The sequence below is a fragment of the Rhinichthys klamathensis genome, unplaced genomic scaffold (genome assembly GCF_029890125.1).
Source record: "Rhinichthys klamathensis goyatoka isolate OS25496 unplaced genomic scaffold, OSU_Roscu_1.1 h1tg000180l_1, whole genome shotgun sequence".
Lineage (NCBI taxonomy): Eukaryota > Metazoa > Chordata > Actinopteri > Cypriniformes > Leuciscidae > Rhinichthys > Rhinichthys klamathensis.
Genome location: NW_026606708.1, coordinates 2,817,468 through 2,835,944, shown reverse-complemented (window position 1 = coordinate 2,835,944; position 18,477 = coordinate 2,817,468). Strand labels below are relative to the sequence as shown.

General features: G+C 36.2%; 1 protein-coding gene across 4 annotated transcripts; it reads right to left on the bottom strand.

Moving 5' to 3' along the window:
- Window positions 1–421: 421 nt before the first annotated feature.
- On the bottom strand, window positions 422–18,395 carry slc38a5b (solute carrier family 38 member 5b). 4 transcript variants are annotated; one of them, XR_008807991.1, is made up of 16 exons: window positions 13,069–13,203; window positions 8,354–8,492; window positions 7,599–7,668; window positions 7,349–7,464; window positions 6,973–7,046; window positions 5,922–6,014; window positions 5,280–5,361; window positions 4,966–5,048; window positions 4,181–4,239; window positions 3,933–4,049; window positions 3,531–3,610; window positions 3,034–3,134; window positions 2,593–2,717; window positions 1,870–1,920; window positions 994–1,097; window positions 422–854 (listed from the first exon to the last, which is right to left on the bottom strand). XR_008807991.1 is itself a non-coding variant. In XM_056261042.1 (16 exons), the coding sequence occupies exons 2-16, from the start codon at window positions 8,410–8,412 to the stop codon at window positions 750–752; spliced, it is 1,413 nt and encodes a 470-aa protein (XP_056117017.1). In that variant the 5' UTR covers window positions 8,413–8,492; window positions 18,230–18,395; the 3' UTR covers window positions 422–749. The 4 variants fall into 4 exon arrangements, 3 of the variants coding, with proteins under 3 accessions (XP_056117017.1, XP_056117016.1, XP_056117018.1); XM_056261042.1 differs by lacking the exon at window positions 13,069–13,203 and adding an exon at window positions 18,230–18,395 and having other exon boundaries at window positions 1,776–1,920; XM_056261041.1 differs by having other exon boundaries at window positions 1,776–1,920; window positions 13,069–13,202.
- Window positions 18,396–18,477: the final 82 nt, after the last annotated feature.

Below are 18,477 nucleotides of genomic sequence, written 5' to 3'. Positions count from 1 at the left end.
AATGATATCCAGCAGGAAAAAAAACCTGAAATAGGATAAAGCTGATTGTCTTTTTAATTGTAGTGCAGTTTTTATCACACAATATTTCATGACTATTTTTATCTCAAATTTTTTTTTCTGAACTTGAATTTCATAAATTCTTGGATAAGAAAAAAAAGAAGAAGACGACGCTGACAGATTCAGTTCAGGTCTGCAGCCATTCTGAGATGATGTTGAATTTTCTTATCGCAACATTTTTGGATGAACAAACTAAAGAAGGAATATGTGTTTCAGTTTCCTAAGAATTGCACTCTGGGTCTGTGGCTTGCATTTGATGGGACAAAAGACCAGATGATAGGTCTGATGGTAGGTCAGATGATATTGTCTCCATCAGACAATAAAACAAACCCCTCCAGTCATTTATTTTGGCATGTGCTGTATCTTTTAGCGTTATTCTATTTAGCGGGCTTCCATCTACAACACAAACATAATTTATCGTTATGAAGCCTGATTGTAGAAGCAGCCTCAAAATGGCATGACATTTCTGTGTCCCCCAGAAATCCTCCACTATGAAACATCATAGGATTTATCCATTTTAATTTTAAAGATGGCAGGACATCAGTCCTTTTCCTTACTCAGCGGGGCAACAGATCTGAGGTGAGTTGGGTCCAGCCTAAGTGATGTTTTGGATTCTCTCACATTCAGGAAAGAGAAGGGGTGGTGATGTTCCTCAAAGGCTTTTTGGACCCTTACAGTTTTGTGGTTGAAGATCAGTGACCTCCTCCACTTCGATTCTCTCCGTAGACCCAATCCAGTGCGATGAACGTCAAGCTCATGCTCATAAAGATGAAGCCTAGAGCAGTGAAGCAGGCAGCCTGAAACACAAGAGAAGATACTTTTGATGACTACGAACATCTGACTCTCAGTCATCCGAAATGTGTACATTAAATCAAATTCTCTTGTGATTTATGTGTACACCACATTGATTCAAAATAGGGAAAGTTTGAGACTTGCCTGAATTTTTGGTCTTGAGTTCATCGGCTCTTGCTCGGTGGAAACGATTCGGATGTAAAAAAGACCCGGGAGGATGAAGATCAAGCTTGGAGCAGAGGTTGCACCTATGAAATGAATAAAAAATAAATGAAACTTCTACAGGAAGTTTAAGCTTAAAGTGCGGTCACATTAGCGAAACTTCGGCCCCAAAAGTTCTATTGTCTATTGTCACTTTTAAACCATGCACCTTCATAAACCTTCTGTTGGTCAAGGCGGCGAATCCGCGTGACCAGCCTAAATCCGTTGCGAAATCTTCACAGAAAAATCTTAAATTAACAATCGTGTGGATTCTTATTGAAATTACTGGATTTCGCCCATGAAAATTCATCGAACAACCGTAAATGTGACCGCACCTCTAAGACAATTTGACCATTGACATACAATGATAGAATCCCCAGCATTCAAAATGCAGCAGTGATAACATCATTGTAACCCTGATGACATCATTGTAATATCTGAATGCTGAATTGTGATGTCTTGTCTAACCATTTATAGCTGCTAACGAGCAGAGCTCAACTTTATGCAAATAAACAGTGGGAGAAATATTATAAATGTACATTCATTTATTCAATAGATTTGTTTTTATTACAAATGGATTATTCTACCCAATATTTGTGAGTGATATGTATTTTTATGCTTATTAGATTATCATGCAACTAAACTAAAGCCACAATAATGTTCTTTTGCTGCATTGTGCTAGTATTTTCTTTAGGTGGACATTTACATTTTCTTCATTTACTCACCGATGATGCCGAAAATGTCACGAATGTTGGGCACAAAAATGACGAGCAGATTGACAACAAAAAGGAGACACAATGCAATAGAGATGTGACGCACCCAATGGAAGGGCTTATCAGGGAACAGAAGCTGAAGAAGAGCTCTGCGAATCTAAAAAAAAAAAGAATACGACAAAGATATCAAAATAATTAACACATCTGCCATGCATAAAAAAAAAAAAAAAAAGGGATACTCCACCCAAAAGTGAAAATTCTCTCATCTTTTACTCACCCTCATGCCGTCCCAGATGGATATGGCTTTCTTTCTTCTGATGAACAGAAACAAACATTTTTAGAAAAATAATCAATCTCTGAGAGTCCATATAATGCAAGTGTATAGGAACCCCAAAGTTGACGCTTCAAAAACCACACAAAGTGAACACGACGGTAATCCATAAGACCCCAGGTGATGAATCAGTGTCTTCTGAAGTGAAAAGTAAGGAACATCAACTGGGGTTGTCATGGTTCACTTTGTGTGGTTTTTAAAGATCCCGTACATTTCCATTATATGGACTCAGAGAGATGGATTATTTTTCAAAAAATCTGTTTCTGTTCATAGCCTCTACATCCGAGACAGCATGATGGTGAATAAATGATGAGAGAATTTTCATTTTTGGATGGAGTATTAACTTTTTACAATATGCTACAACATAGTTTTATCTTAGGAATATAAATATCTTAAAAAATATAAATATAATATAATATAAATATAATATAATATAAATATCTTAAAAAGCTAGTCAGATATCACCATATAACCACATTCAATAAAGGGTCTCATTACCGGGAAGAGCACAACAGGAACAGTCAGAGTCACGGCCACCAGGACGGCCACACGCACACACAGGATGAGCGTGTCCAGAGGATCCACCTTGCTGTAGGTGTGTAGAAGTTCTGCCTCTGTGTTTACTGAGAGAGAGATATTTTGAGAGCTTAAATTACACACACTTGCACAGATGTAGGTTCTATAATACAAGCTAAACCACTAATTTATTATTAAGTATGGCCTGTAATCAGATAGCATCAGTGATGCCTCACCTCTAAAGTCATGTTGTTAAAACACAATAATTTCCAATGATTACATTTCCTTTTCTTTTAATAGAAGAAATGATTGTCTTTGTGGTAATATAGTATGGATAGCAACTTAAAGGGTACATTAGGGTCAATTTTATGGCTGGCATGCAGCATTGAACATAATTTTTATTTTAAAATCCAAAGCGCTTACAATAAAAGGTGAGGTAGCCAAAGATGGCAGTGAGCAGATACATGACAAACATCCCCAGGATGGACACGTTGGCAATGGCCTGCATGCGTCTCTTTGTTGGACTAAAAGTGTCAAAACAACAATAATAAAGGAGATTTACTTTTGACTCATGTTTTCCTTCTTGGAACAAAGAAATACAGACATTTTATAATTCATATACATGCATGTAAGTATGTATATAACACACACACTACCTTTTAAAAGTTTGGGTTCAGTAAGATCTTTAAAGATTTTATAGGAAGTCTCTTACGCTCACCAAGTCATTTATTTAATCAAAAACACAGCAATATTGTGCTATATATAACTACAATTTAAAATTTGTACAATTTAACTGTTTTCTGTTGTAATATATTTTAAAATGTAATGTATTCCTGTGATGGCAAAGCTGAATTTTCAGCATCATTACCAGTATTCAGTGTCACATGATCTTTCAGAGAGCATGTGCATTCTTAACGTACTTGCGGAGCTCAGTATAGATCGGCAGCACCTCAGGGTGGCATACAAAAGCGAAGGCCAAGATGGGAACCGTGTAGGCTGTCTGCAAGACAAACAGAGTAAATAAAAAATTACATAAAGCCATGTCTGATCTCATCCAGTGAGGCAGCCTCACACATATGTCATCGTACTGAAAGAACTAGTTGCTTGGTAACAGTATTTCCATCTAGGTACTGAGCATTTCCTGTCTGTTCAGAGCTATAATGACAAATAGCTCGGCGACCTGGGGTGTCGAGCTATAATTCAGAGCTATAATGTTCAGAGCTATAATGACAAAAAGCTTGTCGACCTGGGGTGCAAGTCATAAAGGGTTATAAATGATACTTCCTGAATAGATTCTTGCAATGATGAAGATCCTTCCTAACCTGCTGGTTGATGGTGAAGTATTTAGCTTCACATTCCCCATCAATAGAAATGTTTTCAGCAGTGTGGTTGGTAAAACCATCGAAAGGACACGGGATATTGAACTTCTTATAGATGACCTAGGACACAAACATAAAAAAGTTATAAATAGTTGAAAAGATAGAGTTAAACCAGAGAGGTTTTGAGTAATCTTTTGATCTTTTCTCCAAAGACCACACACAGACCACAGCATTAAGTAATCAACACTTACTGAGATCAGGAAGAAAACCATACATGTCAGAGAGAAGCCACTGGTATAGCCCAGGTACCCTGCAACAAACAACAGACATTATTACACAAAATGTAAACTATATTATCGCCCAGCTCTAACCTGCTAAATACGACTATAAGGCTTGAGGATACGAAGATATATTTAAACATTAACATCATGATTTTTAAGCAATGTGTATTTTGAAAAGCGCTATACAAATTAAAGGTGCAGTAACCGATTTCTGAGAAATGCTGTTGATATTTGAAATCACCAAAACAAACACGCCCCTACCCAAAAGGATCACACCCCTATCTTGATAGCTCCACCCCCAAACTCACAAACACGCTATGCAACACGAGTACCTCCCCCCTAATGAGTGTATACGCCCCTTAATGCTGATAGGCTACAAGTGTGTTTTGGTGCCCGATCTCATCCAACAGCTTTTCTCAAATCGCTTACTGCACCTTTAATTTGACTTGACTTGATTCTAGCAACAGTTGTTTGTTTCGATTTGTTTTGGGTTATAAATCAACGCTCTCAACAAAAATTAGATCTGTAGATTTCAAAACTTGAAAAAAAAAATCTAAACCAGACATAAAAATAACTCTGGATATACTGCAGGACTCTACAGAAAAGGCCATGGACCCTTTCAAATGTGTGTGTGAGTAAAGATTGGTTTTACAAGTGAGAGGAGGACAATATTATGAAAACTGGCAAGGTGACAAGCAAATAGAAAGGATTAGAAGATTATGAATTCTCAACCAGCACAAAGGAAAATTGCTTACCAAGCTGTTTCATCAGGGCAAGTGGCAAGATGACGCAAATGGACACAATGACGATCAGATAGTTGCCATTCAGGAACCACTGACTATAAGCAAAAAAAATATATATAGAGAGAGAGAATAAGGCAGCCTACTCACCTACTGCAAGGAACGCTGCAAGTGTTTATGTTTTCAACAACAGTTGGAGTATTTGGATTGCTCTGAGGTTGGAATGCAAAGTTACCTTGGATGACCCAAACATTTGATCTAATTCTTGGCTAGATTAAATTAGACTCATTAGGAGAACACGGGGAGAAACAGATTATTGTGTTTCTCACCCACTGCTGTGCTGAAGGCCAAGGAAAGCCTGAATAACCAGAGGTAATTCATACTTCACAATGAAGAGGTAGCTAGACATTGCTGAAAGAAAGACAGACAGATACATCAGACACAGTTTGGTTGTACTGACACCCATCTAAATGGCAGATGTACATATTTTATAATTGTTAACACATAGCAATATTTAATATGAGTTACGGAAAATTATGGAGTTTTGCACTGCAGCATTTTATACTTTAGATTTAGAAGATGTGACTCTTTCCAAGTTTAGAGAGCCAAAAGCATCACAAATGTATTACAATACTGCTGGACAGGACAAAACATTTGTTAGTCGGAGAGGGAAGGTTATGTAACACAGTCCTGCTAACATTCTTTCAATACGCAACATATTATTCCTCATGAGACTCAGGGACTGCTCCTAAATCACATCACTGTATTTTTAAAGGCTTTATAATACTTTAAAACCCTTTATGAATATACATTTTACGAATAATAGAGAGATACTATTTAAATCTAATGGATAATAATAACTTATAATCAGTATAACTGGACCGCTTCGGGAAAAAGTCCGAGAAAAGATACAGAGATAAAAAAAAGGAGTTTGGAAATGAGATCAGAACCAAGCCAAAACTCCAACTTACCACCAATGTTGTGTAATGTTATGACAAGGGCTGCCAGTATTTTTCCCGGATGTCCAAACGCTCGTTTACCCAGTTGTTCATAAGCACGAATACCTGTAGAGACAATATTACAGGTTAGTGATTAATGATTTAGCCTGATGAACTAACGCAAATCTCAAATGTAGTGGGGTCCAAAAGTCTGACACCACATTGAAAATACTGCATTTAAAATCTAATTACAACCTGGAAATAATCAAAAAGCTTAAGAAAGCTTGTTGAAAGCTTTCATTCAATCAATAATTCATAATTGTCATTAAATTAAAAGCATGACGTGATAAAGACTGAGAGATTCTGAAATCAATATGCTGTGCAGAGTACAGTTAATATGACTTATAATGAAAAATACTGTTTTCAATTAGAAAATAATGCAAAATAGAAGTATTGGTGTCATGAGCAATTGTAAAAGTTTCCATGTCATCCAAGATGTTTATGTCTTTCTTTCTTCAGTCGAAAAGAAATGAAGGTTTGTGAGTAAGATATTCCAGGATTTTTCTCCTTTAGTGGACTCCAACGGGAACCAACGGGTTGAAGGTCCAAATAGCAGTTTCGATGCCGGACAATTTTAAAGTTGGAGGAGAAAATGAGATGGAGTTTTTCGCCCTACCCAACCTTTTTGAACCGGAAACAAGCGTGACCTTTCCAACGTGATTACGTAATGTGTGGCGCATCGCAGTGTATATAGTAAAAAGTATATAGATATTTCTTTTTTTGGCCGAAAATGGCCGATCGTTTCACTGGATAAGACCCTTATTCCTCAGCTGGGATCTAGCCCTTTGAAGCTGCATTAAAACTGCAGTTTGGACCTTCAACATGTTGGTTCCCTGTTGAAGTCCACTATATGGAGAAAAATCCTGGAATGTTTTCCTCAAAAACCTTAATTTCTTTCCGACTTTAGAAAGAAAGACATAAACATATTGTATGACATGGGGGTGAGAAAAATTATCAGGAAATTTTAATTCTGAAGTGAACTAATCCTTTAACATGAACACAAAAACTTCTGAATTGGTCGTACCCACAACCCCTGCACTCCTCAGCAGAAGATGGACCGAGTATGTTGATAAGACAGCAATGCAGGTCAACAAGACTCTGTTAAAAACATAAACAAGTAAATGAACAAGATAATGTCTGTCACATTAATACATGACACAAGAACATGAAAAAAAGTGTAAAGAACATTTATCTTGTGTAAATTCTCTACATAGTTGAAGATGTGCATTTAAAATGAAGAAAGTAAGCAATCAAAGTATTATATGTTCATTAGATATAGTTACTGATCATTCAAATGGTTAGAAATGTCATACAACTACCTACTCTGCAGACCTCCAGGGCATTTACATTGTGGGTATATAGTTCAGTTGTGAACCTGAGGTGCAATTTGGGATACTTACAGAAAGAGGATGATACCAGTGTTGGACATGGCATAGGACAGTCCCAGAATCCCACTACCCATGATGGCATTGCTAAGGTTGAAGACAGACATTCCAAATGATGTCTTTCCTTCAAACTTGCAGAAAAAAAGACACAGAGACAATAAGAGGGAAAGCAAGTGGGAAAAGAGACCATGGCCAAATAACTGATGAGAATGGTTGGATGCTTTATATGAGCTGGATGGAATGGGATTTTTATTTCTGCACTCACATCTGTAAACTGAGGGGGTTTTCCTCCATCACTCTTGTGTGGTAAAAACTCCTCTCGTTCAGGTGACTCTCTAAAACAAATAGACAAATGTAACACTTTAGAAATGCAACAATTACCAGTACTCAATTGTGACGCTTCAAAATTAACAAGTCAAATGAACTGTGTAAGTAAATGTATAGCAAAGCCGCATGGGGTTCAGGTTAATACAATTATTTTTTTTGCCTTTTGCCTTACAAGACAGCCATTGAAATGATACAAAGAGACAAAGAGATGCACCTGATATCTAAACAACCCAGGCCCAGTTTATCATAGTGTTGACATGTGATAATTAAAAATTTCAAGGATGATATCATTGATTATATTGTTGTTTAACAGTTAACACAGCTGATTTCTTCAACCTGTATGGAATGCATTAATGTGACCATAAATCCAAGGTTATTTCTGTGTGCTAATGAGGTGAAGGCTATGCTGTGGTGTGCTGCTAAATTTCTCACTCCCTGGAAAAAAAATATTTCAGTGATGTTGCAATGCTCACATTTTCCATTTAAGTTCATTTTAAGTTCACCCAAATATTCACTTAAAAATAAATGTAACTGCTTATGACTGTGGTGTTTTTCTAGAGATGGTGAAGCAACTGACTAGTGTGTTTGCTTTGCTTTTAGCATGCATCTGCAAGGCAACAGAAAACACAGTGACAGATTTAGAGACAAGCGTATAATTCTGTTTTAAAAGCAAAATCACTAAATGACACGTACCCTTCCTCAAGATGTTGAAAGTCACGGTGGTGACCGTTTGTTAGTTTCTGAAGTTCCATGATGTATAGTTTCTTGCTTTTTCTCTTTTGAGCAGTGAAACTTGTGAAGTGTGGAGTGAAGGGTTTTCTCTAAAGTAGATCTGCAAGAAAAAATAAAAAAATAAAAGCAGTTTGACTAAACCAGTACAAAATAATATCTCGTGTGAGGCATCTGAAGCAGCATAGTCTTTCTTTAAAAAAAAAAGTTTTTATCTTACTGACCCCAAACTATTGAACAGTAATAGTACTCTGTTATGATAACAACAAAGAATGCTGCATCATTTACACAGAACCAAAGCACACAATCAAAACAGTCTCTTAGCTGGTTGTGCAGTCTATTCTAGGCGACATTGCACAATATTTACAATGACTTTGAAGCGACCACAGAGCTATTTTAGAGCAGCCACCTGAAGACTGTTAAATGCCCTCTTTGACTCCATCTTCATATCCTGTCTTCTGTTTAGACTCTTAATCCATAATCTTCCTGAAAGTTATCCTATGAGAAACTGTGAGAACTGTCAAGATGTAGCTGAGTGTCCAGGAAACATAAGGTCCATGTGTCGATTTCTCACCACCTCTATTGTGACTGGTTCAAGAGGGACTCATGTTTCAAGAAGAAAAAAAGAGCCCAAGAGAGCATAAGAGTGCCAGGAATTCTGTAATTCTAGGTTTATTTTGGATTCTTGCCTTTTCAACTGCATGTGTAAATGATCATGTATAAAGAAACAAGCTTCTGAGAGAGTTTTTTTAAGAACTGATGTGACGGGCGTGTCAAAAATCACACTTCTAGGCAAACTGTTGTTCTGGTACAACATGCCGTTCTCTGTGTGCGTAAATTCATTGATGAACGAAGAGCTCTGGAATTAATGTTTGACTTAAAAAACTTGTGTGCTCTTTTTTAGTCATTACGTAACTCTACAGCCGATTGTGTACATCGAAACTCTGGAAGATACTTTTTGTTTATGACACTCATCCCAAATTCCAACCTTTACTGACTGTCAAGAGTGTCCGGAACTGCCTCTGGAGAGACGCTACCTTTGGCATTCTGTCTTTTAGCAACTGTTAGAAGGGGTGGGATGGGAATGAGTGTTATTTTAGTATCATTGATTTTTTTTTTTGGTATTTACCTTTTACATTTTTTTTTTAATACATTTTTATTTCAGTTAGTTATTTTAGTACATCAAGTTAAACTAAATGAAAATAATAAATGTTGCTTTGGCAACAAGCTGTAATACGTTTTATTTTTCCTATGGTTTTAGTTTTAGTTAACTATAATAACCCAAATGGAGGTATGGGGGTGTGTAGTAGTACTAGTGTGCACAGTATTGATTGAAAAGTACATTATGACTGACATCAGTCGGGCCATCACTATGTTATACATTAACTCAGTAGAGGCTTGCAAACTACTGATGGTTCAGATGTTGAAATCAGTGGGATCTATTCCATATGGCAGGAATAATGGTCACATACTCACAAACATAACAGCATGTGACTCAAACAGCTCTACTGAGAATGTTTCTTGCCGTGTGTATGCGAATTATCGCACAGTGTCTCAAACACGTAAGAAAGTGTAAATGGAAAAATCTCTCTCCAATGCCAGGGTGAATCTATCAGAAATATGTAAACAAATATGAGATCAGTGTGTTTATGAGACCCTGTGAAATGCTGTGGGAAGAAGCAACAAGGTGAATTGCTGTTGGATATGAAATTCACAGTCACATTCAGCCCACAAGTTTGAATACGTGGCTCAAGCTTCGGAGGTTTGGAAGTTTTCCAGCAGCTCCTGCCAGCTGTGGTTCCTGAACTGCTTTCCGAACACAACCTTGTACACTCAAAAACTTGATAAGATTTGTTGTAATAATTACATACTGCCAGGCAGCACATGGTGATTCACGCCTTGGTCTTTCCTCACACACAGCAAAGAAATTATAAAATGGAAAGGCCTGATGTTTAAAAAATAAAATATGCTATATGTAAAACTCTGGAGTAACTGAGAGTTTAGGAAATGTTATGAAATTAGGATATTATAAATATACAAAAACTAAATATGACTTTACATCATTAAAAGTGACTCTTATTAGCCTCATCTGACTAATGAATTGACAATTTATATATATTGTTTCCAAGATTTACCATTCAGTTGCCAGCCTGAGATGTTGACCTTTTGTACTGTGGCCTGGCAGAATTCCCCACTGTACGGTAAAAGTCATTAAAGTGTCTGACCCATCAGGCTGAATGGTAATTCTGTTAAGTATCTGAAGGCTGGAGTGCAGAATTGCACACACTTTAAAGTTGATGTATGCCTGTAGGCACAAAATTAAACAATAATAAAGCCTTGTGGAAGCGTCTTGTGGAAAGCATTTCCTCATAAGCTCATAATCATTATTTCTTGCTTAAACTCACTACTAAAAGACTTACACATTTTTTTCATACAAGTCGTTAATCAAATAAAGAGTCAATTGTACAGTACTGAATAACTTATAAAGCCTGAGCACAGAAAGGCATCAACAATTTATCTGTAATCCAGAAAAAAAAAATTATATAGTGATACATAATGTTCAATGTAAATGTACAATTAAAGTACATAATAAACAATCAGTGTTGTTATTGTTAGTAAAACAATTCAAAACTGTTTTCATTAATTAAAGTAAAGCTATAAATAAAATATTAGATGAATAATCTAAATGGAAATTACTTATTGTTGCATTAAGTTTTAATATATAAAATAAATTAAAGCTAAAATAAAAATCTTTTAACTAAAAATAAAATGAAAACTGAAAATATAAAAATAAGAGCTAATTCAAAAAAGCCATATATATAGTCTATAAATAATACTTAAATAACAAAATATGCAGTTTTCAAATATAGCATTGGTGACTTAGCTTGATTTTCTGATTCTATATAAAACTAAAATTTAAGGTTCAATTAGTTCACATTATTAATACATTATGAACTAAAAATGAACAACACTTTTCACAGCATTTATTAATGTTATGTAGGGGTGTATCCATATTCAAACCGAAAAACCGCAATACACCACACACGTCAATTATCGCGATACTCTCATGGCGTACCTAACGCCCCCCTCCCCCTGCTGCCCTGCCCAGCCCAGCCCAGCCCTAGCCCATTGTTGAGGTTGACCTCACTTTACCTTGTCATAAATTAAAATGTTCTTCCTTGACATTTGATTAAATAGTAATTAGGGATGCGTCCCGCGGATTTTCGTGTCTTATGTGTACACGATGAATACAGCGTTGTAGCCTAACCACCATTAACCACCACCAATAATCGCAATAAGCTCCGCGTTTTGCTTTCGATAAAAAACAAAGTGTAATCTTTCAAATTCTATTTTTACACGAAAATCAAACAATAAATGCCATTTTGGCGCTCTTTAATGTGGCGTGACAGATCACTGCCCAGATATCAAACATATCCAGGCCTCATCTGGGAATCTCAGTTCTGTCAGCGGCAAAGGTCATATGGGCCGTATCTGGCCCACACACATCAAGCCGGTTTTAGTGTGAGTTGTGACTTGCTGTGTGTGGCCCAAATGTGGCACACGTGACCTTTGCCGCTGCCAGAACAGAGCCATTTGTGACATAGTTGGCCTAATTGACGCGGCCCGGATATGTATGCTATTGCCAGCCACACTCATGTTGAGTCATTGCCATCATTACATGCGTTATGTGGGCCAGAAGAATGTGGGAAATGTGTGTGCATAGGTGCCTCGGTTCAAGCGGCAGCGCGAGTGAACGCGGTCATCTCTTCCTCTTTAATACCAGTTACAGAATAAACATGAATGAACATCTGAAGGTATGTTAAAAGACACAGTGCTTACTGAAACGTATTATATCTCGTGTAATTGCTCAATCAGTGTTTCAACAGCCAAAAGACGTCAATAAGACAGCTTGTAAACAATGTCACGTAACATTACATTTACCTCAGGCAAGTCATTCAGTGTCCACAGCTTGTTAGTTCGCTAAAGAAATGAAACTCTTTCGCTAAATATATGCACTAAATTAGCCTAAATATTATATTTTACTTAACCTCTTAATGTCTTAATTATTTTGTTTAAAATATCTGCCATTAAATTGACAGAAACTGTGTAAATGATTATATTTCAACAAGGAATTGGAGTAAAAATATATAGCCTAGTCAAATGTTACCAATAGCACAAACCAATTTAACCAAAGAGTATTGCATGAGCTTTAAAAGCAATATGTCATGTCACATTGCTGGTGGCACGAGTCATTGGAGTCATGTGTAAACTATAGGTTGAAACCAACTGGAAAACATTCCAGAAGGGAAGCGTTTGTTAACGTGACCAGCTTTACTCTTAAAACAGTACACAACTCATCACTTCTCAATGGTTTCATCAACCAGCAACTTGAAAGACATGGAACTGATTCTAACTTGAATATTTCTACATAACAAAGTCTTTATAAATGAACACCAAAAAACCTTTTCGTGGAAAAATCCCCTATAAATTACATTTGTCAGCTGCAAAATGTCACACACGTGTATTCACCAAGAATTTCACCCTGAAGGCAGCTAGCCTACAGACAAGAGGAGAAAGAGAACTTCTCTGCAACAAGACCACCTCGTATGTGCCCAGCACCACTCCCAATAACTGCCTGATCAAGTGTGAAATACTAGTGTGACCAGATTGACTGTTACCTGGGGCAGCTTTCCTCAATGCAGCACTAGATGACTGTTTGTAATCCTTCTCTGGATCTGATTTTAAATGCTAAATTTTACTTGGCACAGACAACCTTTCCACTTAACTCTCAGGGAGTCACTGAGTTATTTGTTTAAACTTCTTAGCACTCAGTTAAAACATGCAGGGTGGGTAGTAGGGACATTGAGGGGCTGGGAGAAAGAGAAAAAATAGAAAGAGGTGGGGGAAGGTAGCAAAGAGCGCTGTGACATCGAATAACTTTTAACCCTTTACTCCTACGAATAGTCAAATAAAACACTGTTGTCAGCTTTCAGACTGGAGGAGATTATAATCTAATTATATAATTATTTAACCATATAATCATGCACAAATAGGTTAGTTAGTCAAATGGCTTATCAACTTTATCCATCCAATTATAGCAGTGTTTTGGTGAAAATTCAACTGTCACTTAGCAGAAGCTAACCAAATTAGGCAGATTCCTACATGGTTGGAAAACATGACATGACCCTTATCCGAAACCATGCAAAAGAACAAGGCAAATGAACATACTATGCACACTGCACAATATGTAAGATTTTGGGATTAAAATATCCAAAAACCACTAGAACAATGTTATATTTTGTTGACTTGTGTATATGTTTCCAACAATGTTGAAATCCAGAGAAATTAGCTATTAATGACGTCATGCGCTTCCCTCAATTTTTTGGTTTTACTTCTGTAGAAACCGTGGAAACACCAAAGATGCTTTAATATAATTATGTTTTAGTAGACAGGTGAGCAACTGATACCTTCATCAACAGAAAATGAATCGTTGTTATATAGCTCAGCACGGTTATGGACTTATTGTTTGAATCTCGTTTTCTTGATTTACCACAAGTAACGTTTGTACCCAAAAAGTAAATCAGACAACACTATTTTGTCAAGTGGGTAACATAGCATAATCAGAAAGAGCTTTATTTGTAGTAACAGTAATACAGTGTAGCCTACTCCACCATAAAATGTTTTAAAATTAATTGCATGCCATTTAGCAACACAAGTCATTCAGCTTTAATTATTTATATGATATTCTAATATCGATCTACCTTACTGCAATGTGCAACAAGTGTCTCACAGCCCGAGCGAAAGCACAGAGTCACTTTAACATAACTTTCAACACACTCAAATGTATTTTTGTCCGATTGATTTGACCAAGTAAAACAGCGCTGCGTTACCCCACAACTTTAATTCGTCAAATAAAGTGACCTCTAGTAATTCAGCACTTGTGGCTATTTCATAAGAATAAAATAAAATAATGTGAATTTAAGTGATCAAACGTAACAGGTGAACGTTAAATGTAACTTTAATCGTAAAATAAACAAAAAACAAAACAAAAGGAGCGGCAGGAACCTGCCTCATACCCCAGCAACGTTAATAAAACTTTAATACATCAGCTCATCCATGAAAACGATCCTGTCCATCGGCTGTGAAGGTGAAGATTCCACGTGATTCCATGCTCATTCACGGCGTCATCAATCTGCTTTTGCTGTTGTTTTGAATAAATGACATCTAGCTGCGAAAACTTACATACTGTGCCTTTAATTAAATGTGCTTTGTGAAGTGAAATGTTAATCATCGAAACATCAACATTTTAATTTACTTTAGAAATGCAGTTCATGATACAATGGAATATTTATATTTCAAATAAATGCTGTTCTTTTGTACTCTCTATTTATCAAAGAAACCTAAAAACTTTTCCACAAAAATATTCAGCAGCACAACCGTTTTCAACATTGATAATAAGAAGAAATGTAACTTGAGCACCAAATCAGCATGTTAGAATGATTTCTGAAAGATTATGTGACACAAGGATCAGCAGCTTTACCATCACATAGATTGCATTTTAAAATATATTCAAACGGTTATTTTAAATTGTATTTGTAATAATATTTTTATTGTATTTTTGATCAAATAAATGCAGCCTTGGTGAGTGTAACAGAGACTTAAACTTTTAAACGGTAGTGGTGAATTCAGGTTGATTGGGACACTTTTTCCAAGTCATCTCAATCGCAAAGTGTCCCAATCACCCTGAATTCACCCCTAGTGTATTTTATTTGAAAATAATGTAAATATTATATTGTAAATAAAAATATTTTATTTTATATTTAATATAAAATTGTTTTTATTTTATTTTAATTCATTTTATTATAATTTACTTTATACATTTACAACTTTTTCTTTTTTACTTTAGTATGATACTACTTTGGTACTACATTGTAACTAACTACTCACACTAATATGGATCTTAACCAAAACCAACTGAGAAGTACTTCATTAAAAACTGTGATCAAATACCTTTAAATCACATTTATTATGTTGCAAAAATAGTTTGTGGACAAGATTTGGCAGGTTAGCATATCCCAACGTCTATACTATCTTCAGCCACTTACCATCAGAGCTTAACAACCATCTCTCCACCCATTCCACTCGCATTCCTTCATCCATTTCCTGTCGTTCCACTCTCATTCTCTATAGACCCTCTGCCTGTATGTCAACATCTCACACTATTGCTATCCATTTTAAGGCCTTGGCTAGAGGTGTATTACAGTGCTCAAATGCTCTTTTTATGGCAGACACATCAGTGTAGTCTACTGTCCATACTTGAATTTCCAGAGTATTTCCCATGAGCTAATATGATCCCTTCAGCTCAGAGGCCAATGTGTGCCAAAATTCAGGCTCGAATGAACTCGTAGTAAATTTTACTAATATCACTAACAGAACGTGTTTTCCACATCAGTATGAATTTACTTTTAAACCCTAAAGACTCAAACAGTGGAAGTTAAAGTAAAAGACCAGGTCTGGTCATTGTTGCAAACCACACAATGCACTCGCTGATCTCTCCGCATGCTCATTTCCACGCCTGTGGCCATGTATATTCAATATGTCCAGGACATCCGTTTAAAAGAGCTACGGAAACCACTTGAGGTTTATCAATTGTGTGGGTCACAACATCAGTGTGTACATTGTGCCTTTAAAACTCCTCTCAAAAAAATTAGACACATTCCTTTTCCACCTGATAATGATTTCCTCTACTTTTCCTTTCAGATAACAGTGGTATGTCGACATATATTGTGGGATTATTTATCTGTGATGTTTTTTTTCACACTCTAGCCAAAGAACTTTATGTGCTTCAAAGATTAAAATACAACAGGAAGTGCTTCACCTGAAGTCAACAGCTAAAATTGCTTTTTTTTTTTTTATGTTGTAGGTCACGCTCTTACCAACACAAACTTCACAAAATTAAACTGTTGTTCTTTCTGGTAAATTTCTTTCACAAAAAAAAAATCTATTCAATTCAATTTTAGCATTAAAAAACATTTAAGCTAAGTTAACATATTATACATTTATTTTATATGCAGATGCTATAAAAAAAGCCATTTGAAGACTGAAAAGTGTAACCACTAACGTCACATGCTATCAATACATTGCTCTGTTTGTGCATCCTGACCAACCCGACATATCAACATTGGCACAACCAATGGCATAAGTTTAAGGCGGGATTATCTGCTTGGCTGGCCAATGGCGGATAAGGAAAGTACATTGAAACTTGTTTTTAAAAAGTTGCTGCGTTTAAAATCACCTACTTTTGAAGTATGTGCTGAATTTGCTGAGGAATACACTTCTCAATCATTGGTAAAGTACTTCTTTAGGTAGGCACTGGCAGTTGTGTAGTATAAAAACATTACCATGCATCTAAAATGGCTCCATTGTCCTCTGACTGCTACATACTAACAATATTAACCACAACAATAATGCACTTGGGACTTAACAAGTATAAATTAACCCCGAAGAACAACATTCTTGGTATCTGTAACAATTGTACTTGAAAAGAGAGGCTTACAGTTATAGTTCCCATGGCCTCATTTGGGATTGCAAGTTTGGGACGCAAAATTCAGAGTCCCAGCAGGTGAACATCCAGGTATTGTGTAACTATACTGTTTCATGAATACTACTTGGAAAACCTAATTTGACATACTGTTTTTCGCATACTATACAGTAGGAAAGGAAAGCGTATTCTAATGAATGATGCTAATGACAAAAAAAATACAAATTTCAACAAACCTTGTAGCAGAGTTTTCAAAAATCTTTCTTTGAAAAGTTTGCAAATATCCCAGAGGCTAGTGAATAACTAAACTGACATTACAAAGTTCATTTGATGTCTCGTTTCCCAAATACATGACCTAGATGCTCTTTAAAGGCCTTTACTAAATCAATCCATTAGGGTGCATTAGGGTGTACCCTTACAGGTTGCGCAACAATTTTTGGATGTTTGGATATTTTGAGGTCTTCATAGTCCCAATTTAGTCTGAGATGACTTAAATGTATCACTGAATAGCATTATATATAATCACTTTTACCTAGCAATATCTAGAAGAATTTGTGGAACATTGAAGAACTAAGAGAATGTGAACAATGCATGATATACTGACATTTAACCTATATGTTCATCAAGATTATTTTCTTACATTGTCATGGTTCAGCTTAAAAGAAACACCCCATGCATGTAATCTATTCTAAACAAAAACCTTTCAAAGAAAGAGTGACTTGTTTGTTTTTTGCAGATATGTTGGGTGGGTGCACACTACTCTCAGTCAACATAAAACATTTTAAAGACTTATGAATATGTTCATATGCCCTATATTTCAAATCATTTATGTCTAGTCCGTGCAAGTCCAAATGAACTAGCAGCCTTTTATATCTGGCTTGAGTTAAACTTATTAGTCCTGCGATCGGATATATGATACCTGCATAACGTCATGTACAGTGTGGACAGAAAAGATTTTCCTTTGCAACTCACACAAGCTATTATCTTCAGTCATGTTTAGCCATATTCTTTACCACACTGTAGTAGGGTGATTGAGGGTAACAACAAATCTTAAAACTGTCTAACCAGACTATTTTTCTTAATTGTTATAGAAAAGCCCTTTAAAAGTCAAATTAATTGCAATCAAAGAGAAAATTGTATGACGGTAAAACAGCTAATTATAGAATACAATGAAAGCTAATTTTGTTAACAAAACTCTCCTAAAACATTAAGCCTTTCCTGTCAACTGCAGTCTGCTTTTATAGCCCATGTGCTCAGGCAATACAACAGATACTCAGAAGAAAAAAAGACTCTCTCACCCTTTTAAATGGCAGTTGATGTTTTCTCAAAGGCAGTGCTGGTGAAGCATTCTCTGAGAGCTTTTCTTGATTGAGGTGTTGCTTTTTATCCCAGTTGTTAAAAGGTTTAAGCCCAATAGAGAAAGAGAGAGAGAGAGAGGACAGTGTGGTTCCACTGAAGGGAGTAAGGCAGGAGGCAAGGGTGGGAAGCACATGGAGGAAAAAACCCTGAAAGGGAGGGAGCTTCTCAATGCCGTCTCAAGTTACTT